This window comes from Lygodium microphyllum, chromosome 12, assembly GCF_053477565.2.
Source record: "Lygodium microphyllum isolate KBCC chromosome 12, Lygodium_microphyllum_v1.1.10, whole genome shotgun sequence".
Lineage (NCBI taxonomy): Eukaryota > Viridiplantae > Streptophyta > Polypodiopsida > Schizaeales > Lygodiaceae > Lygodium > Lygodium microphyllum.
The window spans coordinates 82,999,590-83,025,049 of NC_141146.1; the positions used below are offsets into that span (position 1 = coordinate 82,999,590).

Genomic DNA, 25,460 nt, shown 5'->3' on the forward strand with positions numbered 1-25,460 from the left:
ACCTTCTCATTTGCAAATCCACAATATATTTCTTATTAGGTCTTTACGATAATTGAAGTGTGGTCTTACTATTCATCTTGTCTTTGACCAACCACACTTATTACACTCACGGAGACCATGACTTTTGAGAATCAAACACTATTCAAGAGGCTTGACGAAGGCGTTGGATGACCATTCAAAGTTTGGGTGGTTGTCTACGCGAGTTAGCCCATAAGAGTTGGGGTGAATCATCTTCTAAAGGAACCTATATGCAAATATGAGCACGCAAAATGGCTCTCTTGTGTGTGCATTGTCAAAGTAGTGAGCAGCTAAATGATTCTCCTTTGATACCAAGGAACATGTATTACGTGATGAGAGTCTTGGGTAGTATAGTTCTCGCTTGAGCAAAAGGTTTGATATGTATGCTTGCCCTCTTTAAATGATGGAGACTCATTAGCACATGTAATGTGTGTTGGCAGCAATGAGTGATCTCCATGAAGGGCAGGCCGATTAGTTGATAGGCCCATGTGAGTCAACATTTATTCCTGTGCGGTCCTTAATTGAAATGCAAGTGGAACTATAAATTCCTAACAGTTTATTTGTGGCTACTTGATTTTGCTAGGCATGTTTATACCTGTAGTTTACTAAAACGAATGATGTCTCAATTCGGATGCTAATCTCTGGAGTCTATTCGTGAGAGACTCGATCGCTGCGTAGTGGCATGACGGATCTCGATTATCTAGGTGTACTTACTACTCTCACAGCTTCGATGGATGTTCGGTCGAAAGGACTTGGCTCAGGTTGATCTCTACATTGAGGGTCACATCGACATCGTGCATCATGTGATCATGAAATAGAACGAAATGGGAAAGAATTAAATAGCCAGCAATTTTTAGCCATCTTGAGCGACACTCACCATGCTTACAAAGAGAGCAAAAGAGAACCCAATGGAAAACGATGGCAATCGCAAAATGCTCTTCTCATGATCAACATGAATTCTAGCTCGAAGTAGCCAAAATATCGAGATAAAAGTGTTGAAAGACACACAGTCGGCTAATAACTTGTGTCATTTGGGCATCGCGTCACGAGCGCGCCCGTAATAGCTTGCTCTCTCCAACTTCTAGTCGTACCAACCAAAGACTACGGTGGGTGCGGAGTTGGTCCCATCGTAATAGAAAAAGGTGAGCGTGAAGGCATCAAATCCAACCTCCCAATAGAAATCGATGATAGGATTGGCTGCAACGGTTAGGCGATGTAAGCGTTAGAAAGACTAATAGATTCATGAGTGCAAAGAAAGACAATGCATTACTTGGGAGCAACACAACATTAAAACACTGCATGTGTAATCGAGCGTGGAAATAATAAGGCACCATCTCACTGGACGATGAGCAAATTATGGAATATTGAAAATTGAGATCACCTGGGTCGGTGGCAGGGTCAGTTCCATCCGTAAGGTCGAAGTCTTGGGTTGGGCTCTGTGGGTCGTTGTAGTCTCGTTGAATTGTAGCTCTCCAGTCATGGCTCTGATAAACCTCCTGTGGGGTGTTTCCCAACACTTGGGATATGGAGTCTCCGTCAGTCCCCAGGACTTTGTGGGCCGTCCCGGCTCCCCTGTCGAGAATGGACACATCACACTCGTAAGTCACCATGGTATTGACAATCGTGGCACTCACTTGCTGGGCGGATGTGCAATGGAACATCGCCAGCAGGCCGCACAATAACGTGCTGGTGCTTAGAACGAAACGTTTGATGGTCCTCCTGTTTCCAAACCCTTACAGTTAGTTTCTAACACCCCAATGGGCTCACCATATGCATATATACGTGTGTTGCTCCTAGCTGCAGAAACTGCTGGCCGGCAAGGTCCCCATGACGTATAGTTTCGCCTTAAACATTTTTGCCCTGACAACATCCCATGATAATTTAACCTTAAGTGTATTCTGGCCGGCAAGGTCCCCATGACGTATAGTTTCGCCTTAAACATTTATGCCCTGACAACATCCCATGATAATTTCCTTAAGTGTATTCTGGCTGGCAACATCCCATGAGGATTTCGCCGGCCCCTCTATAAAAAATCTACACAACAGCTAATGCAGTGGTCTAATGCTAACCGCGCTTCACATGCATACACAAGGTGTCGACTCTTAGCTTCCAACCGCCCATCATGCCCCGTCCATGTTTCATTTGTCCGTTGGTCTACCGCGAACGAAACCGTAGTGCCTGCGGACATGAGGATTAATGTGCTGTGTTTTGTCATTCTTGCCACGCTTTTGTGGGGTGTGGGGCAGGGGCGGCAATGAGCTAACCCACACAACTTGTCGGTACGTATGTCCGCAAGTTCGATCCAAAAGCATTAGCAGCTAGTGAGTATGGCTGCGCGCGGCGTCAGTAATTTCGAACTAAAAGATTTAAAAAAAGTAATCTTACCAGCTATCTACGTATGCACGAGTGGGAATCAAGTTAATTGCATTGAAATTTGAATGCCTAATTGCATGTATCCGAAGGCTACCCAATCCCTTGGCATTGGACCATCCAGACCCATTGAAGATCTCACAAATCCTCAAATGCACGCCTCGTTATATCGATTGAGTATTAACCCTTATTATTGGACCGAAACCCTAAACACGAAACCCGCCCCTCCAGAGCTAAACGGTGTATCGGTGTATGTGTACATTAGGTTCGATACCCAAGTACGCTCATCTCTTTTGCATGTTTGAGCTACACGAGTTATTCTACTCCAAACTAATGCTATTGAGGCTGTGCAAATGTTGTAAAACCAAGCAATCTCAGCATAGGAATAAGAAAGACCCTTTATCGGTTATGTCCATCGTAGTGTGTACCCCACAATGCTATCCAAAGGACGCTATGTTGGAACTCTTTGTTTGGGAGAACAGGAAAGAGGACTTTGAGAATCAAAACTCAATTTTCAGAAAGTATGCATAGTCAACCCAAGGCAAGGCATTCTAGCTCATCAATAGTAGGTCTCCAATAGACATCGAATAGCGCATGTGCAGCTCGCAATGGGCAATGGAGAGCCCTCCTCACAACATGCACATAGAAGCAGCATGCAAGGTAGCTAGAACCACACCAATGTGCATCCATGGATGAGCTCTCAGCTTTGTTATTAGTGTGAGAGCAACAACACTCGAAATGATCAAGAACAACACCACAAACCCTCCAAGAATGTGTCAAGCGCAACACCACAAAGGCTTGGAGAGTAGTCAAGTCAATTGCAAGAGCCAATTGGATGAGGCCAAGCAGCAACTCGGTGCGAGAATGAGACCTCTCGCAATAACCCTAGATCCCTTACTGATCTTCCATTTCCCATCACCAAAGGTGCTATGAAAACCATCATCATCTAGCTATCATCATCTAGCTAACCATTACTAATCAAGCTCTTCTTGAGCTAAGGTACATGCCTGACATGTTAAACAGTGAAGACAGATCCATGCTAAAATCGCAGCTGCACACTGCCAATACCTGCAATGTCACATGCAGATTTCAATCCTCCAAAACAAGCATAAGATCTTCCCAAGACTGTTTCCACATACATGGCATCAAAGTCAAGCATCAATACATCATTCTGAACCCCTGAGATCAATCCTGGAAGCAATGCATGAGACATGTACTGTCAAAATAGCATTCAGCCCTATATGTTCTAGCCAACAAGTCCCTGTCAAAACTGAGTGAAATCTTAGTCAAAATCAGCCCAAATGCACTTTAATACATAGGCATATCATTCCTCCGTGTCTTGACATCACTTGAGCATGTATATGCATCAACATGCATGTCCAAGGACCAATGTCATTAAAGGATAGAGAGTTGCCTATAGAATGTAGGCCGTGGATTGTGTATTCTAGCCACAAGAAAATCTGCAAATTGAGCAAAATGATTGCCAAGATTAGCTCCAAATGACCTGAAAACAATGCCACATAATCCCTAAGACATCCAACATCCACTGACATCCAATAGCCATCCAATGAGCATGATCTATATGCACAAGACACACAAAGATATATGCTTCCTTGTTTCCAGCTCATAAAGTGTGTAAACCACAGTCCCAAATGTGAAGGTAGGTACTCCAAGCCAATGTCTGGACCAACATGTCAATGCCAGGACAATACTGAGCATCCAAGAGCTCAAGTGTGCACTCCTTAATTGTCTATGATGAGGGATATGTTGAAAAGTGAAACTAGAAAAACCCTTAGGGTGGCATAGGGTAGAAACATTTTAGGCTTTGATCCATGATAGGCTAGAAGTTAAAACCATATCTTTAACTTGATATTCATGATAGTCAACTTTATGGATCAAGATTGGAATTTATAGAAGCTAGAAAGAATCTATTGGATCAAGGGGCGCAAGACAAGAGAAAGAAAAAATTGCACCACATGGAAATTAAGGAATCATTCATTATGTCATTGTAGAGGTACTTTTGTGCATAGAAACGGAGCTTCTTGTATCCCAAATTCTCCCATTATATGTCCATGACATAGATAATAAAGCACAAAATTGGGCTTGGTGCATGTGCAGGTCCTTCAAGATTAAGCTTTAATGTGCAGTAGATAGCAAGATTAGTGGATGGGACACATCATTCCCTATCTGGAGCATCTGTTGTCAAGAATGTGGGAGAGAAGGAAGGAGTCTCACTTGTAGCTTTCTTGCTTGCACAATGGGGGAATGCACACACAGGTGGAGGCTGAAAACAATTTTCCTCTTCTTAGTTGTGTAAGCCAAAAAGAACTCTAGTACATAGAAATAGAAGAACCCGATATATGGGTCTCAAATCAAACTCAACTAACTAAGGTGGCATACTAACTGAGCCACAAACTAGAGTAGATAAGGATAGTTGTCATCTAGCTATTATTCATGGGCGGTGTACCAACCGCATCTACAGCTAACAAGCCGGTTACATAAATGCACAACAATCACCTTGGCATATCACGAGTGGAGCTCGATATCTCAACATCCGTATCTTGAGAAATGTTACCACCAAGGTCGAGTGATCTAGTGGAGCAAAGGGTATCAAGTTACTGAGTGGCAAGACGGATCCTGCTCTCTGATACCACTTTGTTGAATGCAGAGATCGAATGAGTGAAGCTGTAGAGGCAAGTAAGAGAGAGAGAGACAATGATAGTAGTTTTGTGGTCCTCAAGAGTATCCAATAAATTTTTCAGATAGGTATATAAGTCATGTACAAGCCCATCCCTTAGGGTAGGCACAGGCACTGCATTGAGCACTGCCCTTTATCCCTGCCCTTTATCCCTGCCCTTTATCCCAACAGTTTTGGCCTCCATCTTTCTTCTTATGTTATTGAGTGAGCTTCCTCTTGTGTAGACAGTGTGTGCTTGGTACAACAGCTCAAGCAAGTCCGCCCACCACTCAATTCTGGACATGGTGGACACTAGGAGCAGTAGGTTGAGGCGAGTTGAAAGTAGTAAGCTGCAGTTTCTATTGGTAGACGTGTTGAGCCTCTACAAGCTTAGTGGTTTTGGGCTCTATAGGCTTCGTAGCCTGAGTCTCCTATGGTTTTGGTTCCTTAATTGTGGCGCGACCTTGTGTAGGTAAGTTTGAGAGTGGCACTTGAGCGGTGCCCTTAGCCATCATGGCTTTCAGTACCCATATCCAGGTATTGCCCTCATATTATCCTTGTTCTTGTAATAGGGTTTTAGGGACCCATCATGGCTTACTGTTCGTCTTTGCCTATAATGTCGTCCTTGCCACCTACGCCTTTAGTATGAGTTTCTAGCAGTGCAAGGTTGTGTCTGCATATCTCTATCTGGTAGTCCTTGATGCTTAGGCATCCATTTGAATTTGGGTTCATTTTCCTTGAATGCACTCTCGACGAGTTATTTGGCATTGAGGCTTATAGAGTCTTGACGCCACATCAGGACTCCCCTCCTTAGACCGGGTTATTGGTCCCTCTATCGGTGGCTTATCAGGCTCTAATGGAGCCGTGTTGCCCTTGCTGAAAGCTATCAAGATGCATACGTTGAAGAGGGCAAGGTGAATGTGTTGTGACTCATAATTGATATTGCAATGTGTCTACTTCTTAAATGTGAATCCTAATAGAGATTCCTTACCTACATCCTTTGTGTTTGGTGACACATAAAAGACCATGGGTATGCTCTCAAACTCAATAGAGACTGCAACTTTGCACTTTTCCAAAAGTACATACGATTGACCCCCAAATGAGCTAAGTTTAGCGTTCATGGGTTGTAGTTGTGGTCAATCAGCAAGAGTCCAATGATTGCAAGTCAATATATTAAAGTCGACCTCCTCATCGAACAACGCATTGAAAGTATGTGATTGTTGGGTGGTGATTCTTATGCATAGGTAAGCGATAATTGTGGCAACTCATACATTCACAGGGGACTCTAGCATTGGAAGCTTGTGTAGTGGATCTGTGGGAGGATAGTACTTCTTTATGCAGCTACCATTGAAGAAGCCTATGCCCCCTCTGTCTAGGGTTTCGAGCTCTATATTGTTGGTTTGGCTGATCGTGCCGATCCTAAAAGGCCCTAATCCCGTAAACTTCATCTTTTGTTTATGGCATTTCACTTAGTACAACAATACTAGGTCACCCTGGCTGAAGTCCCGCTGCTTGACATGCTTGTCAAACTAGCTCCTCTCGCATCGTGTATTTTTGCACCAGATTAGTGCATGGGTAGCTAGAAGTGGAGTCTTTAATGGGTTTTCTAGCTCAACTAGGCATTCTGTCCATGCCTCCTTCCCATTCTATATCTCTTGGATGGCTACCCTCAAGTTAGGGACAAAGAATTTCACTGGTAGAATGGCTTCAGTGCCGTAGGTCAACTTAAATGAGTTCTGCCCCATAGCTATTTTATAGGTTGTTCAATAGTCCCATAAGGCTACCATTAGCTTATTGTCCTAGTCACTGCACGAAGCAGAGACTACCTTGATTAGGACATTCACTAAGATCTTATTTGTGGATTCGGCTGGTCCTTTGCTTGAGGGTAGTAGGGTGAAGATTTTCTATGGATGATCAAAAAGGTAGACAGGAGGTGGGCAATCACTTCATTGATGAAGTGCGTGCCTTAGTCAGTAACTAGTTCAATGGGGCAGCCAAATTGTGAGATCACCTACTTCCAAAAGAACTTGGTCGTGGTCCTAGTGTCATTTTTCCTAGTGGCTCGTGCTTCTGCCCACTTTTTGAGGTAGTCTGTGGTGGCGACTATGATATACTTGACCTATGAATATTGTGTTGCAGGACTAATTGGCCCAATGAAGTCAATCCCCCATTTTTTGAATGGTTGTCTAGCGATGATTGGGGTTAGCTCTATCCTGTCCTTGCAAATGGGAACCTTGGTCTGTTGGCACTCATCACAATGCTTCACAAATCATGCTACATCACGGAAAAGCATGGGCCACCATAGTTAAGAGTGTAGTACCTTGTGCATTATCGTGTCTTTGCTGAAGTGTCCTCTAGCAATTGTGCCATGTGTCTCCCCAAGTATGTCATGCATTCCATCATCCTAGTAAGCCGTCTTGTCTTAATCTATAGAGCTAACCAGCTATTAACTGGTAAGTTTGTATTTTGAGGATAAGTCACCTAAGTTGGGCCTTCTCGATAGGTCTTCCGGGTAGTCCATGCTCTAACACCTGGGCTATGTCATCTTCCCCCACTAGTATGGCATCAAGTCGGCTCTAAATAAATTCCTTCTTGCTAGACAAGTTAAAATGATGGTGCATCTGGCATGGGGAAGTTACTATATGTATATCGTCTACATTACGTGCATTCAAGGCCTATTTATAAATATCATTATATGTGAATTTTTTCTAAATAAAACATAACCGTTTTCTATTCAACCTGTAAATAACCCCTTTATATTACACCCTTCTATATGTAAAAAATGTATAAAAATGGTATTTTTAAAATACCTTATTTTGAACCCACGTGATGCACACATATATTCATGACTAACTTACCCGAGGCATTTGGTAACAAATCGTATGCAATACCCTATCCAACAGCTTCTCCCATGGTATGTGGGATATGTGATCAGCCATGTAGTGTTGCTTCCCTTTACGTACAACCACAGAGAAGTCGAATTCTAGTAGAAGTAGCAGCCACCTAGCTATGTGTCTAGTAGCAGAAGGTTTGTTTACAAGATACAACTGAGCCTGATGGTCTATGAAGAAAGTGAAAGGCATAGCTAAAATATAATGTGGGAATTTATTCATAGTAAACACCATGGCCAGACCTTCCCTTTCAGTGGTGGAATAGTTCATCTAAGTGTCTGTGAGTTGTTTACTAGCGAAGCTCACTGGATAGTCTAGGTTGTGTTTACCAAGCTGACACAAAATAGCTCCCATGGCAAACTTTGAGGTGTTAATATGTACGTGGTAGTTTAAGGTCTAATCTGGGGCTCTTAGGGCTAGCACAATTGTCATAGCCTTCTTCAACTCTTCATATGCGCATTGGCATTCCTTGGTCCATTCGAATAATATCAGCAGTTTGTGAGTGTTCTAGCAATTAGAGCATGATAGTTCAACACAAATGGCTGATATATTACCATGTATAGTCTAGGAAGCACTGAACTCCCCTATAGTTGGTTGGTGGTGGAAGGTCAACAATAACCTTGACTTTTGAGAAGTCAGTGGCACTGCCATTCTCGGATACCACATGTCCTAGGATGCATCCATGTTTTACCTAGAACTGGCACTTAATCACGTTCAATGAGAGAGGATACAATCTGCATTGTTCAAAGACTGTGTGGAGTTTGTCTAAGTGTTTCCTCCAACTTGAGTGAACACATAGATTGTCAACAAACACTTTTAACTCGTGCCTAAGCATGTCCTTGAAGATAGCACACATGAGCAGTTAGAGCATGGTGGGTGCATTCGTCAGTCCGAAGGGCATGACTATGTAGGCAAAGATGCCCCACTCAGTAGCAAATTTAGTTTTATACTTGTCATCTAGATGCACTTGTACTTGATTGTAACCTAAGAAGCCATCCTCCCTAGGAAATTGTAGGCTTCTTTACCACCCACTTTGTCAAGCATATGCTACATATATGATAGTGGATAGTTGTCTCTCTTCATAGCACTATTGACTTTCTTATAATTGATGCACACTCTGATTTTTTTGTTATTCTTCTTCAATCCGTGTGCTCAATTTCATATATGAATTTAGCACTTACCAGCTTATCTATCTCCTTCTTGACTACATAAGCATGCTTAAGATTCATTGGATAGGGCCGCTACTTAACCGGTGTTGCATTTAGTGTCATGGGAATATTATGAGTCACCACACTCGAATCTACTCTCTTCAACTCGTAGAGGGACCAAGTGAATATGTCTATGTACTCTCGTAGGAGTGCAATGAGATTTACTTCTTCCTGCTCAGTCAAGTCATCAGCTATGAATATAGGTCAAGGCTTCTCCCCTTCCCTAGCCAAGTCTACTTGCTTGACATTAGCATGCCCTTCTATGGGTTTGTTTGCTTGTCCTTGCCTCTTGGCACCCAACAAGATCACTACCCTATCACTCTTCTTGAACTTTGTGAATCGCTTTGGTAGATCTTGTGGTTTTTCCTACTCCTCAACTTTTGACCCCCTAGGTTGTCTCTTTCTCTTCTCCCTAAGCCTTCTGTGCCTTAGGTGGATTGGTAGGTCCCCCTTGGTGTGTTTGGTCTCAAGTGGTTGGAGTATTTCAGGATCACTATCTGAGCTTACTTCTGACTTGGAATTGAACTCTCCATCTTTGCTAGAAGAGGGAGTTTTTCTTGGTGGTCATAGCTTTGAAGGCAATTCCGTTCTAAAAATCAATGTGGCACTTGGTTGGGTGAGCCCTGCTCGTTCATAATCGATTTCCCCTAAGTGTTCCAACCACATGCAATCTCATTCTATTTGCATGATTCCTCTCTCAAATTTAAAGGTATCTCCTTTTTGCAGGTTGGAATCTTCTTGTATTTTCTCGATCATGTATTCATGAGTGTCATACTCTATTATGTCAATCTCTCCTTCTCACTCTCTTCACTGAGGGAGCATCAATTTTCATACTCGTCATCCAAATTGTCCTCCTTTGACTGCTTGTCATCTCCTAGGTTTCCATGCCTTCCTTCTTTCTCGTCTGGTGACTAAGGCACAATTGTACGTTAAGTTCATATCATGCACGTTGGTTCACTTTCACTTAGGTCATGAGATCTTTGAGGGGTTTAAGGCTAGTTGGGTTGCTAGTTAGCTTGTTCGTCAAGTTCTCCAAGATCCCGTGGAGCTCTAGCTTTTTGTAAGAGACATGGGACATGGTATAAGTAGGTCATCTCTACAAGAGCTTCTCGCCATCATGCATAATGGTATTGAGGGCTCCTTCATGGGCTCACTAGCTGTCTTGATAGCTTGCTCGTATTCATCGTTATTGTCCGAGAATGACAGATCGATAGTGGCTAGCACATGCATCCAATCTCACTCACCCTTAGGGCTAGGGATATATTTTGTTAGCAACTCGTAAGACTTTCTAGCTTGAGCATCACCCTTCAGCATAATGGAGATGGAATTTAGGTCGATTGGCATTGTCTTCTAGGTGTCCGTCTTTACTCTCACTACTTCTATTCGGTTGCTCAAAAAGATCAGACCGCTACCCCAAAATGGTTGACATTAAGGCCTCCCTTCTAGAAGAAGAAAAAAAGGTAAAATCCAAAGAAGAACCAAGCACCTCTAAAGATGAAAAAATGTTACATGTAGGTACCAGGTACAAGGGTGTTGAGAGTGGAAAAAGACTGAATTTTTGACTAATTTTTGTTGTTTTTGAGGTTTGAATGGTTGATTTTGATGGATTTTGAGTGATGTTTGGTTTTTTTTGGAAGTGTTTGAGAGTGTTTTGGATGATATTGATTATGTTTTGGAAGATCATGATGATTCTTAGTGGAAATATGAGGTTCTATGATATCTTGATAGGTTTCGTTGAGGTTCTTATTGGTTCTGATACCTTCTGTTTAGCTTCTATTTTGTTTTGATTTTCTTCTATATGCACCATGGATTGATGATTAATGAAAGTTGAAATATTTTGAACACTTATTGAATAGTTTTTGATAGTTTGGAATGGTTTTAGTATGAGTTATGAGGATCTGTTGTTCTCTGATGACCTTCTGTAACCCTTTGTAGACCTTCTGTAGAGCCTCTCTCTCTACTCTGTTCTTGTTCTGTTCTGTTCTGTAGATCTTCTGTAAGTGTTATGTAGAATGTATGTGTGACTTTGGGAAAGTTTTCTAACTTTTGGAAAGGATGAATCTAAGTTCAAAAGAGCTAAAACAAATGAAATAAGCAGCTGCTGAAGACTGAAGAGAAGACTCAAGTGATGGTGACAATAGTGAGCTATGAAGAGACAATGTAGTGGCTTTGGTGCCCTTTCATACCTCCCATACCTCTGGGGAGGTGCATCCACGACCTAAGAAGGATTATTGAGAGCCATTATTGAGCATTGTAGTGATAAGATGATGTACTATTGAGAGAGAGAGAGAGAGAGAGAGAGAGAGAAATTGAGTAAAATATAGCCAATTCTATCAAAACAATGTATCTACCATGAGAGATAGAGAGAGAACTATGAAGACAATGAAGATGAATACTATGTGATTGATTTCCATTCAAAAATGTTCTATTCTTTTATGTTCCTTGTTCTATTGATGGATTCTGTGAAGATGTTGAAGATTATGATTGATTCTATCAAATCCGTGGGATATATCTACTATGTTGCTGCGTGAAGATTTGTTGCTTTCCTTGTTTTGATCATCAAAAGAATGAAATAAAAGCTTGTTGATGTTACAAGATAGATTTTCTTGTAGTAGAATCCCCTTTTCCTTGGTGTCTCTCTTGAGGCTCCATGTTTTTGGTGCGCAGCCAGGGAAATCTGCCATCAACAAGCATCAAAAGAGGTTGAAAATGAAGGAAATGACATTGCCAAGAAGAGAAAATTTCAATGGATGTTGCAAAGTTCCTTCTTCCACTGAAGAGTTGGAGATTCTTATTTTCAAAGCCACTTTCTACAAGAATTTTATCCCACAATGGCCAAAACATATTACCATCATGATGCACGCTCTATGTGGTGAACTATTTCCTATTCCTGTTGAAGCAGTACAGACATGCATCTTGGTGGCAAATTGTTTGGAAACAAACTGAAGAGCAGAAACAACAAGAATGACCATCCATGGAAGATTTGGCATTCATTGAGAAGTTTCCAAACATTATCAAGTGGGAAATCATGAAGAACTTTCAGGAGTCATAGTTAGTGGAGGTTCAGGAAAACAAGAAAGAAAAGAGTTCGAATTTGTTCGTGGATGCTCAATAGTAAGATACATGGGATGCTTGGTGTTCTGACAATCTTCTGTTTGCCCAATTAGAAACCCAGTGGAAGTTGGTAGACAGAGTGTTTTTCACAACATACACTGTTGAAACCCTCAAAAGCTGGCATTATTATAATGATGCCACAACAATGATCCTAAGAAGAATGAGTTTTGATACTTTCATAATGGAATATCTCCCCCTCTATAGTGGTTTGAAAGTTGAATTCAGAGATGTTGAAAAGAAGGAAGTAGAAGAGATGTTGGCCAGAGAGTCTTCTAGAGATTGAAGCCCCTCTCATTCTATTCTATTCTATTGAGCACAGACCAATTGACTGGAGCCAACCTTCTGATGAATGACACAATCAAGAGACAAGCGCTAGAACGAGTCCAGATGTACATGAGAAGAGAGAATGCAAGAATTAAGGCTGAGAACAAGCTTGCATCAAAAGCCTCCTTTGACGCCCTAAAAAGCACTCTCTTTATAGAAGTCCCCATGCTGACTCAAGGTCCCCTTCCTAGCCAGATTCGTCCTGGAAATATTGATGACAGGCCAACAAATGTAGTCCCATTGCCAATTTTTAAGGGAGAGTACAATGAAGACCCTGATCTTCATGTAGCAGAATTTATGATAGCATGTATGGCTAACAATGCAAGAACCCTTGAGCATTGCTTATCAATATTCCTTGCCACTTTCAAGGGCACGGCATTTCAATGGTATGAGAGATAGGCAGCATGAACTTTTGGCACATGGGACGACCTAAAGTTGTCCTTCCTCACTAAATTCAGGTGTGAAGGTTTTGAAGAGCGGATGCGAGAGGAGTTCATGAACCTAAGTCAGACCTTTGGAGAAAGAGTAGAAGCTTATGTCTCGTGAATGGAATCCATCCTGAAGAGATGGACTAACCATTATTTGGATGAAGGTATCCAGAAAGGAGTGTTCCTCAGAGGCCTACAACTAGAAGTTCGCAAGTTTGTGGAATTGAGAAGGCCAATCAATCTGCAAGCTGCAGTGGAAGGTGCAAGACTGTATGACAAAGTGGAAGCAAGGTTTTCAATGACTCCAGGAAGAGGAATCTTACCTCCTCTCATGCCAGGAATGGTATACCCACCAAATGCAATCCCAGGGATAGTTCCCTACCCCTACCCCTAGATGCAAATAGTATCACAGTACAATGCACCTAATCCACAATTTCCACAGACAACAATGCCTTAAATGATGGCTCAACCACAACAGTAGTGGTCTCAAACAGTTCCTCCAATGGCGACTCAACAATAGTGGAACCCTACCCATTGGAATCAACAACCCTAAGTCTCAATAGGAGCTCAGAATCAGAACCAGAACAGAGGACTCTCTGGATCAACCCAACTAGTATATGCTAAAATAACAAAAGCTTCCCAAAACCCTACTACAAATACTCTAGGAAGTAAAAATTTGAAGAATTACTTATCTAACTCAGTCACAAGTATCAAGAAAGAGCTTATGGATGTGATTACAGAGCAACTACAGAGGCTAAAGGTGAATACCTGGTGCACAGATCGAATGTTGTATGCATACATAGCGAGCGCCGGAAGATCCCCAAGAACAAAAGAACTCTACCAAAAACAAGAGAGAAGATTTGCACGACATGAAGAAAAGAGACCAATTGGGTACAATCTCCCCCCATGCCTTTTGTGAGCACTCCACAAGGCATGTATTTATAAATCTATTAATCTCCAAGCTAAAAAATAGCCCAATTTTACAATAAGTATGCTTCAGCTTTTGTGCTAGCTTTTGTCCAAATAAAGAATAAAGCAATTGGGTGGCCCAAGAGTCGGGATGTGCCCAAATACAATGTCCAATAATGAAATAACTAAACCGTATGCCCATGCACATACAAAATAATAAATATTTGTCGAGCACTTCAATAAATAAGCATGTCTAAATAAATACTAGCGCCATGCCTTTAATAATAAGACGCGCGTCCATAAAAAATGATAATTTTTTCTAAGTAATTTGAATACACACAACCACCCAGTGCTTCCCAATGCCACCGCTACCTACTCTACACATCAACTGAAGCATTCACAAATGTTAGAAAATAATAAAATTAAATCAGCAAAAGTGAATACCTAGCACTCTTCAGCTACAAAATAAATAAATAGGTTGGAACTCTGTCCTAACCTTTATTTAATACGAGTGCGCACTCTAACTCATAAACTTTCATTAATTTAAATATGTATTTTGAGGAATCACCCGCCATGGAATCACCCACGTGCACATTAAATTAACATGACACTCGAAAAGAAGAGGTGTCCCCGTCAACTTCTCGCACAAGGAATCTACCTTGTATACGAGCCCCGGCAATAAATATAGTTTTATGGAATCCACCGCAAAACGTCATGGAATCCATTGTGGAAAATAAATAAACTCACGGAATCCACCGTAGTCTCACAGAATCCACTGTGGAATATGTCTCCTGGCATCATACCCCCGGGGTGGGATAGCAATTGTCCTCAATTGCTATCAGCCCAATGTGGAGCCAACAATGAGGGGTAAGAATCTTAGGTCGCAAGCATGCATCCATTGGGCCTTTTCAACAGGATGGTTTTTAAACTTAACCAAATATCTAGAGTATCTATGACCAGTTCTAATGGTCATAAAGTCAGTGTCTAGAATAGTTTCAGGTTCAAGGATTTTCGTTTCTTCTTCTAACAAAGAAGGGTTTTTATAGACAGGGTGAACATGTAATTGGCCTCTAAAAGGTTGTAACAAACTAATATGAAAAGTGTTGTCGATTTTCTAGTATCGGAGTAATTTTAATTTAAATGCATTGTAATTGATTTTGTGAATGATCTTAAAATGTCCATAAAATCTAGGAGCTAACTTTACAACAAGGTGTTTCTCAACACTTAACACCATATTGGGGAATATGGGAATTTCCCATAAGTTTGGGACATGTGGTCAAATCTTTGGATTTGTCATAACTTGAACACCTATAACTCCAAATCCAGCACTCTATAGCTCAATAGATTTCATTTTTCAAGCGCTTTCCAATGATAGGTCACATCATATGGTTTTGAGAAACTTATGGGCATGTTATCCAGGTGCCACCTTTTTAGTATTCAAAAAATGGGAATTGGGAGATTCCCAAACTCACTAATATTGTGTTACTTTGCAATCCTCTATTTTCAATGCATAACCAAACATAATCATCAACTTTGAAACTCATAGCTTTTCTTTTCTTGTTAGCTTGTTTTGTGTATGGTTGCTGGGCTTTCACAATCATATCTTTGACTTCATTAAAAATAGTAGCATGCATGTTAGTAATATCATCAGCAACTTGAACTTTGCTTGACAATGATGTAATAGGTGTAGATAATCTATGTCCATAAATGGTTTCAAAAGGTGCTTTCTGTGTAGCTGTATGTGGTGTATTATTGTATCCAAACTGAAGTAAATGTGGTTTTGAAATTATGTATGCACGTAAAAGATCCAAGATTGTATTGTTTGTAGCTTTTGTTTGTCCATTTGTTTCAGGATGAAATGTAGATGAAAAATCAATCTTTGTTCCTAATTTAGCAAATAAAGTAGTCCAAAAATTATTGCAGAATCTAGAATCACAGTCAGAAATAATAACTTTTAGTAAACCATGGTTAGTGAAAATAGTTTTCAAAAATTATTGAGCAGCTTGAGATGCAGTTAATGTTTTCTTGCATGGAATGAAATATGCTTGTTTGCTAAACCTATCTACAAAAGTCCAAATCATATCATGATTAGCTTGAGTGTTAGGCAAACCACTAATAAAATCCATCGAAATATATTTCCATGGTCGTTCTGGAATTGGTAAAGGCATTAACAAACCATATTGCTTACCATGGTGTCCCTTAACTCATTGACAAATTAAACACTCAGATACAAAGTTAGAAATATCAAATTCCATCTGTGGCCAGTAAAAATCTTCAAGCAAAGTACGTAAAGTAGAAATAATACCTCTATGGCCTTGATATGGGGGACAATGAATATCGTGCAACACAAATGATCGAAATGGACTAGTTACACATAACCTTTCCTCATAAAACATAAATCCATCAGAACAAGACAAAGAATTCATTGGAATCCAGTTATTTGCAATTAATTTTTTCCAATCAGCTTGAAAACTAGGGTCTTGATCATAGGTATCTTCCATAGAGATAAGGAAATCAAAAGATATAACATAGATATCATGGATAGTCAGCCTTCTACTTAAGGCATCGCCAACAACATTTTCTTTTCCGGGTTGATATTGGATAAGTTGGTGGAAAATTTGAATAAAAGCTGTCCATTTAATATGTCGGCCAGAGATTTGTGGGGCTGACTAAGGAGATGTTTGATACTTTGTTGGTTAGTTTTGATCATGAATTCAAATCCCATTAAATAGTGTTTCCATTGATGTAAAGCTTGTACTAAAGCTAGCAATTCCTTGTCATAGGTAGAATACTTGAGTTCAAATGGTTTAAGCTTACAGCTAGAGTAGACTATGGGATGTGAATCTTGTATAATGATAGCTCCTATTCCAAATCCACTAGCATTAGTGACTACTAGGAAAAATGATCTATTAAAGTCAGGGAGTTCTAATACATGAGTATGTGTTAAGGCATGTTTTAGTAAATCAAAAGACTTTTGTTGATTTTTAGACCAATGATACACAATACCTTTCTTTAATAAAAATTTCAAAGGTAATGCAAGCAACAAAAAATTTCTCACAAATTTTCTGTAAAAACTAGCAAGACCTCAGAAATAACGTAATTCATGCACATTTTTAGGTATCGGCAAATTCAAAATTGCTTCTATCTTTTTAGGGTAAACTTTAATACCTTCATATGAAACAATATGTCATAAGTATTCAATGTGGGTTTGGAAAAATTCACACTTTTCAGGATTAGCATATAATTGATTCTCTTTCAACAATTTGAAAACCAAGAATAAATGTTCATAATGCTCGTTCTCATTCTTACTGAAAGCCAATATGTCATCAAAAGAAAACAATGACATGATGCCGATGCTTCAAAAATATGTGATTCATCATACGACTCAATGTGGCTAGTACATTAGTTAAACCAAATGGCATAACAAGGAATTCATAGTGTCCAAATTGAGTTCTAAATGCAGTTTTAAAAATGTCAAATGTGTCCAGTCGTACTTAATGGTATCCAGATTTAAGATCTATCTTGCTAAATATTGTAGCCCCTTGTAGTTTATCCATGAGATTGTCTACCCTAGGGATCGGATATCTATTCTTGACAATGATCTTATTTAGGGCATATAATCAATGCACATCCTATAGGTATTATTTTTCTTCTTCATTAATAGGACAGGTGCACCAAAAGGTCAACTACTGGGCCTAATAAGTCCTTGAGTTAACACTTCTTCAACTTGGGCTTGAATTTCTTTTTGCTCAATTTGGTTATGTCTATAAGGTGCTTTACATGGTGGTTATGATCCAGGAATTAAGTCTATTTTGTGATCTTCAGGACGTGTGGGTGGTAATCCAGGTGGTAAGTCAGGAGCAAAACAATCTTTAAATTGTGAAAGATATTGTGCGTGCCTAGGATGCATCTGATTTTCTTTAAATTCAATTTCATTAACCCATATTAAGTAAGATTTGCTACCTTTTCTTAATGCACATTTAGCCTATGTATGACTAAGCAATGGAAAGTTATCAAAAGTGTGCATACCATGCAATGTGATTTGTTTTCCATTAGAATGAATGTGTGGAATAATCTATATCGGGATTATATTGATGACACCAAGGCATTCCTAAGATAATGTCACTAGATTGCAAATGTTCATTGAATGTGTGGAATAATCTATATCGAGATTATATTGATGACACCAAGGTATTCCTAAGCTAATGTCACTAGATTGCAAAGGCACAACTAAGAAATTTCTATGTTCAAAATAATCTCCAATTTTAATTTCTAAGTCATGAACTTCTTGTGTTCCATTGTACCTAGTGCCTAAGAATCCAACCTTAATGTAATAATGAGTGAAAACAGTATGTAAATTCAATTCTTTGACCAGTTTTGCAGAAATAAAATTGTGTGTGCTCCCCATCATATAAAACAGTCTTTTCTCTACCATGCACAAGACATTTCATCATTAATAAATAATGGGGATTTGGCATACCTGGTAAAGTATCTGAAGTAGTACCGATATCATCATCATCTTCTGTGAAATCTAGCATTTCTTCATGGTCTTCATCTTCAATCGCTCCCAAGTAGTTGATGTGAATAGTTGGCTTTTTGGATTGACAATTTACAGTTAGATGTCCAGGTTTATGGCACTTGTAACAGACTATGGGTTTGGCTTTAGAAACATTATTGGTAATAGTGGAAAGTTTAGGAATGTTGGGATTTGGCTGGAAAGATGGCTTAGAATTTAGATTTGTGTTTGATGGTAAAGCAGGGGGTTGTCTCTAAGATTTACAGAATGAAGATGGAACAAGGCAGTTTTGATTGAATCTCTTAAAGTTAGAACTAAACTACTTTGTTCTAAAGTTACCGTTATTTGAGAATTGTTGTGATCGCTTCTCTCATCCTTGAATTTTGTCTTCAGCATCATGGGCCAAGGAAATCAAACCCTCGAGAGTCGTTGGCTTGAACATGTTCACCTATGCATAAAAGTGACCAAGCAAACCAGACATAAACTAACGCTTGTGGGTTGCCTCAAGTACATCTTCGAGCATTCGAAGTTGCAATAAAGCATTTCAAAAAATGCTCGGTATATTGTGAAATAGGATCGCCATCTCTTTGTTGCAGAAGATCCCACTATTTGATTGCTTTTTCGCGAAATTGAGATGGAAGAGAATTCTGCAAAATTTTCTTTTGGAAATCCTTCCAAGTAGTAGGATAATCAATAATTTTGCAGGCAACAATCCACCATAGTGATGTTCTATCCACTACATGATTAGTGACACACTTGAGTTTGTCATTTTTGGCATACTATTCTTCATGGAAATAATCATCAAATTGGCTGATAAAAGCGATAACAATCTTTCCATCGCATAACCCATTAAAAGTACAGAATTTAAAGTTTATTTTACTTATCTTTGCTTCTTTCCAAATAAATTGTGCTTCAAGTGTCGCATCGATCATGCATCGTATAACATCTTCGGGTTGCATTCCATCTTGATCTTCGTTCCTTTTGAAGCTGCATCATAATTAGGTCCAGTTTTTGTTCCATCATTGGTTCTGGTAAATCACCTTCAGCCATAAAATCTTCCATATTTTGGTCGGTCATCCTACAAAATTTCAAATAACCTCACACACTCGAAATCTTGTTAAGCCGGATAAGCATAGCTCAAAGTCGGATAAGCATAGACTGTGTATAGCAATTTGTTTGCTGGAATTAGGCTCTGTCAGAGCACAGGTGCAAACATGGGCACAGGTGCAATTTGTTTGCTGGAATTTGGCTCTGTCAAAGCACAGGTGCAAACATGGGCTTGCAAGGAGGTTACAAAGTGGGTTCGGAGTTGGTTCAGTATAAACAGCCACTATGGGAAGGTTGAAAATTGAATTAAATCCTTTGAGTAAAGCTTAGAAGCTTTAGGCATTAGTAATTAATAATTTTAAGGAATCATTGGCATCGCTCAGTACAAGAGGATGTCGTTGACTAATTTGGTGCTGTTGAGAACGTCCTTTCACCGCAGACGATTCAACTTTGGGGCTTAAGCTTTTTATAAAGCTTATTAAGATTTATAATTTCCAAACAAAAAGAAAATGACTTATCTGCTTGTCTGAGAAAAACGTCTTGATGAAGGAGCTTCCTAGGTGGTCCTCTGCTTCCTGAGAGTGGTCCCTTGCAATCCAATTGCGTAGCAGGAGATTCTTCACCACCAGGAACGCACTGGTATTGACAGATTATCATGAGACTTATTGTAGAGCTCGATCATTCTAGAAGCTTCGCCTTCGTGCGAGATGGTAAGCGATTGGAAGCCCTCGATTAGCTTCAATCTGATACCAATGGTGCGTAGATCGAATGTTGTATGTGTATGTAGCGAGCGCTAGAAGGTCCCCAAGAACAAAAGAACTCTACTTTTGCACAAAAAACAAGAGAGAATATTTGTATGACATGAAGAAAAGATACCAATTAGGGTACAATCTCCCCCCATGCCTTGTGTGAGTGCTCCACAAGGCATGTATTTATAAATCTATTAATCTCCAAGCTCAAAAATAGCCTAATTTTACAATAAGCATGCTTTAGCTTTTGTGCTGAGCTTTTGTCCAAATAAATAATAAAGTGGTTGTGCGGCCCAAGAGTCGGGTTGTGCCCAAATCCAATGTCCAATAATGAAATAACTAAATGATGCATCCATGTGCATACAAAATAATAAATATTTATCGAGCATTTCAATAAATAAGCGCACCTAAATAAATACTAACGCCATGCCTTTAATGATAAGATGCGCATCCATAAAAAATGATAATTTCTTCTAACTAATTTGAATACACGAAACTGCCCAAGTGCTTCCCAACGTCACCACTGCCTGCTCTACACATCAAGTGAAGCATTCACAATTGTTAGAAAATAATAAAATAAAATTGACAAAAGTGAATACCTAGCAATCTTCAACTACAAAATAAATAAATAGGTTGGAACTCTGTCCTAACCTTTATTAAATACGAGTGCGTACTCTAACTCATAAACATCTATTAATTTAAATATGTATTTTGCAAAATCACCCGCCATGGAATCATGCACATGCACATTAAATTAACATGACGCCCGAAAAGGACAGGTGTCCCTATCAACTTCTCGCACAAGGAATCCACCTTGTGTATGAGCCCTGGCAATAAATATAGTTTTACAGAATCCATCGCAAAACCTCACGAAATCCACCGTGGAATATGCCTCTGGCATCAATATCGCCAATATATCCACTCTTGTCGGAGGTGGGAGGGATGTGATGTGTTCTAATACATGGTGCGGAAAGTGCCATCATGGGAACATTTAGCCACTGAATGTACCCGAAAATCAACCATTCTTGGAGCCTTCTGTTCCTACTGTTTGAGAAATAACCATACAGAGGATATCTGCTCTCTGAAAGAGATGCATGAATGAAGACAGAAAGATGAAAACACAAGATTCAACTTGCTAGAATCCAAAATGACAACACATGACATTGGACCAAATCCTAGGGAGTTAGGTCCTAATTTTGGTCCATGGAGGTTTCCCTCTCAAAGCTATAGAGGACGACAGTCTGGCGGTGGTCTAAGATCCGAGGTGGAATATTACAGATGTGGAGAAAAGGGTCATATCTCACCAAATTGTCTAAACCCTAGAAGATCTGTGGATTACAAGCCCTTATGTAGCCGATGCAAAGGAGAAGGCTATACTGCAGAGGACTGTCCAAGTCCAGCCAATGCCAATGATAGCCAACAGAAGGCACAAGAGCTTGCCTCCAATTTGGTAGAGTTGGAAATTACCACTATCATGCGCACCAAGAAGAAGGAAGTAGTTGTCCAGAAAGAGAACAACTCCCCTACCAAGACTGTGAAGTTCAACCTACCAACAGAGGGACACAGTAGTACAGGACACAACAGTGCAGTAGAGAACACTACAGAGCCATAGAGAGCTATAGAGACAGTTGCAAAGGCAGGACCCGAGGTCCAGGAGATAGATGATACAGAAGCACCTCTAGAAATAGAGGAAGTGCCGATACTTCCATTGCTAGAAGAAAGAGGAAATATGAAAATGGGTGTAGCCCCATCACGGATTTCGCCCACCCGCTTCCCTCAATGGGTGTTCTTTAGTTATCTAATTAGGTCTTATCACATTTATGTGTGACATTTAAAATCAACTTTCTTAAGTAAGCCTTTTAGGGAACAGGGTCCTTTTGTGTAACTTATGGAACTGACACGAAAAGAGTTCAGACAAGTTCCTTGGAAGTAAACTTTATATTAACACCTTAACTGAAATACAAGTCTAGTCCAAAAATGATGGATTCTGCAACCCATGAGGATGCATCTTATTCCTTCTAAGTTTTCCCCCTTGTACTAGTAGCAGGACCTTAAGAATCTATCTCAAGTCACGTAGATCGTTTGAGTAGGACTGGGAGGCAGGGAATTTAAAGCCAGACCTCCCCCTAGCATCCAAGTGTCCTCCTATATTCAAACTAACTCACGGAGAGACCTCTTGTAGCGGGCTTGGTCCATGTTCCCGTCACCGTTATTTGGAATCCCCTTGGCTAAGATTGGCTGCCGGCTGGGGGTAGCTTGGTGCGCCCTCCATGAATTCAACCTGATTCATTATTAAAATTTCTTTTGTGAGATTGGGTCATACATTCCTTTCATAGACATTGAATCTAGATTTACAAGCACAAACAACAATAAAGGTGAGTGCTCAGGACATTGGCTAAGGTGGAGTCCTCATATTTGAACGCTTAGCATTGCCCTTCTTAGGTCTTTCTTGCCTTGGCATCATTTTCCATTATCTTCTAAGGGATAGAGAATACCCTCTTTTGGACCTCTCTCCTATGTAATAGGGGTAAACAATTTTGCTATAGTTTCGGATGACAGCTTCCCTAAGTTACTAACCTTTGGTTTTCATCTTAAGATCCCAGTCAAGGATTTTAATGGGTTTGTTGGTAACCATTTTCCCATCTTAGAATTTTATCGGGGTTTTAAGTTTACCCTATGGTTTCTTCCCTCAAGATAGCAGGAACTTATGTTTACTCCTCTTGCAAGTCAAGGGAAAACTAAGTCGATTTACCATTCCGAAATAGTTGCGAGCATCGAATGTAACTTTGGTGAATAGTCATTCTTCATGTGCGTGTGACATTCGAGCTTTCTTATGTTAACTTCAAGATGTATCACATTTTGAAAATCATACACCCAAGAGTGTTTTGGGTCCATCGTGGTTGGCTATTGGGGTACGACCAAAGAGCATGTTGACCTGCTACAATTGAGGCTATTCATGATGCCCTGCAAATCCAGATGCACACCTTCCCTGAGTTATCAATGCGATGAGAGATCCCTATTCATAAAAATCCCTTCTAGTGCATTTATGCCACTCAAAATGCATGACCTAATTGTTCAAATGCGACTGTACGTGCATTCATTGTAAATGTGAGTTAATTCACTACGATGGTCTATGGGATGCAATTAACCTATACGAAATATTTATGTACCCTGGAAATCTATGATGCATCTGCAAAAGTTCGAACCTAATACTTGACTTAATTTCTGCAATAATCCATAGATGCTTAATCTATTCTCGACAACTCATGATTATTAAAACGTTTTCAACCACCTTTCAAAATATGCAAGTTACTAGATGCAAGGTATGACTTCTTCCTAATGATACCCATGCTTAATATTTGATTTCAATTTCTAGACACGGTAGTGGTACCTCGTTTTGGAGTGTCGAGTTAGTGTTCGCGCCTGATAACCTGTTTGTGTTGATGGTGGCGTCTTTCTCCGATCCTTTGCCCGTACTCATGGCTTTTCTAGTTACTTGGGAGAGTTTATGCTTTTGGGGCCATTTAGGAACTGGAAAGCAACCTTCACGTCTCTCAAATGACTCCTAGGTGTGCTGGATTTCCCTACATCTTGTCTTGACTTTCACGGTCTCCTTGTCAATTTGAGGTAGTCAATGGAGAGGTCTCGAGAAGTGTCGATGGGGAGAGACAATACTCGAACCTTCGCCCAGGGAAGGAATTGCCCTTGGGCCTCCCTCTCTCTCTCTCTCTCTCTCCTCTCTTATTCTATATTTCCCTTCCCTCTCCTCTCTCTCTTCCTCTCCTTCACTACCTCTCCCTCTCCTTCTCTTGCTCACAATTCTAGAAACAACAAGGGGGGAAAGAATAACGGGTCTCTTGAAAGGAAGGGGGGAAAATGATTTATAAGGAAAGATGGTGATGATTAAGGGGAAAGAGAGAAAGAGGATTATTCTCCCTTCCTAAGGAGGGGGGTGTTTATAGAGGAAGGAAAGAAGGGTATTATTGGGGGGGGGGGGGTAATTGAGACAGGGCCCCCTCCCTCCCCATCCCCATTATCGTCTATGACCGTTCGTTTTTTTTCTGTCGTCTTCATCGTTGCTACCGCTATCTCTAGCTCTCTGTCATCTCATAGACATCTTCTCCCTCACCCTTGTCTACTACAATTTTAGCTCCCCCTCCCTCATCGACATGCAGCTCAACTCCCCCTCCCTTTGCCAACCGACGGCGTTGGCAGGGGGATATAATAATAATAATAATTTATTTTTTTTAACTTTGGTTAAAAAAAGGGGGGGAGAATCTTTGGCGACAGTGGATGATGGCCAATGACGGTGGAATATTACATCATTCCCTCCTTAAGGAATCAAGATGTTTTCATCTCGAAAGGAATTGGGGGTATTTTTGGTTGAGAGTACTCTCGTCAATCCATGTGGCATCCTCTTCTGGATTGTCCTTCCACTAGATGAGATACTCTTTGAGGGTTCTACTCCTCAATCTCTTTTCTCGATTGTCTAGGATTCTATTTAGGGCCAGAGCTCAAGGACTCCTTGGCTTGGCATTATAACTTGTTGATCATTGACTACATGGTTAGGATTGGATACATATTTCTTTAGTAGGCTAACATGGAATACATTGTGAACCTTTACGTTTTTATGGAGTTGGAGTTTGTAGGCACTAGGCCCTAGGCATTTGAGGATCTTGTAGGATCCACAATACCTTGGACTCAGTTTCTTCAATTCTCCTAGTGATAAGGAACTCTTCTTGGGTTGTACATGAATAAAAACCATATCTCCTTCTTTGAAGAGTCACTCTTGTCTATTTAGATCCGCATAGGCTTTCTGCCTGACCTTGGCGGCCCTATGTCTTCTCTGATGAACTTGACCTGCTCATCCATCTCCTCAAGCATTTTCTTGGAAGCTTCTACCCTCATGGTAGGATCTGAAAAGTTCAGTGGAGTATGGCAATGATGCCCATACAATGCTTGAAAAGGTGTCATTTGAATGCTTTGCTGGTAGGAAGCATTATAGGTGAACTCTACCAATGGTAGATATTGGATCCATTTCTTGGGTTCGCGACAAAAATATGTCCTAAGAATGTCTTCAATGACTTGGTTGACTCTCTCTATTTGGCCCTCAGTTTGAGGGTGATAGGCTATATTGAAACTGAGTTGAGTCCCAATGGCCTCGAATATCCCTTGCCAAAAATGAGATGTGAAGAGGGAATTGTGGTCA

At 40.3% G+C, this 25,460-nt stretch overlaps 1 protein-coding gene across 1 annotated transcript; it reads right to left on the reverse strand.

Moving 5' to 3' along the window:
• Nucleotides 1-694: 694 nt before the first annotated feature.
• On the reverse strand, nt 695-1,729 carry LOC148027987 (uncharacterized). Its single transcript, XM_087688978.1, has 2 exons — nt 1,400-1,729; nt 695-1,215 (listed from the first exon to the last, which is right to left on the reverse strand). The coding sequence occupies exons 1-2, from the start codon at nt 1,677-1,679 to the stop codon at nt 1,100-1,102; spliced, it is 396 nt and encodes a 131-aa protein (XP_087545104.1). The 5' UTR covers nt 1,680-1,729; the 3' UTR covers nt 695-1,099.
• Nucleotides 1,730-25,460: the final 23,731 nt, after the last annotated feature.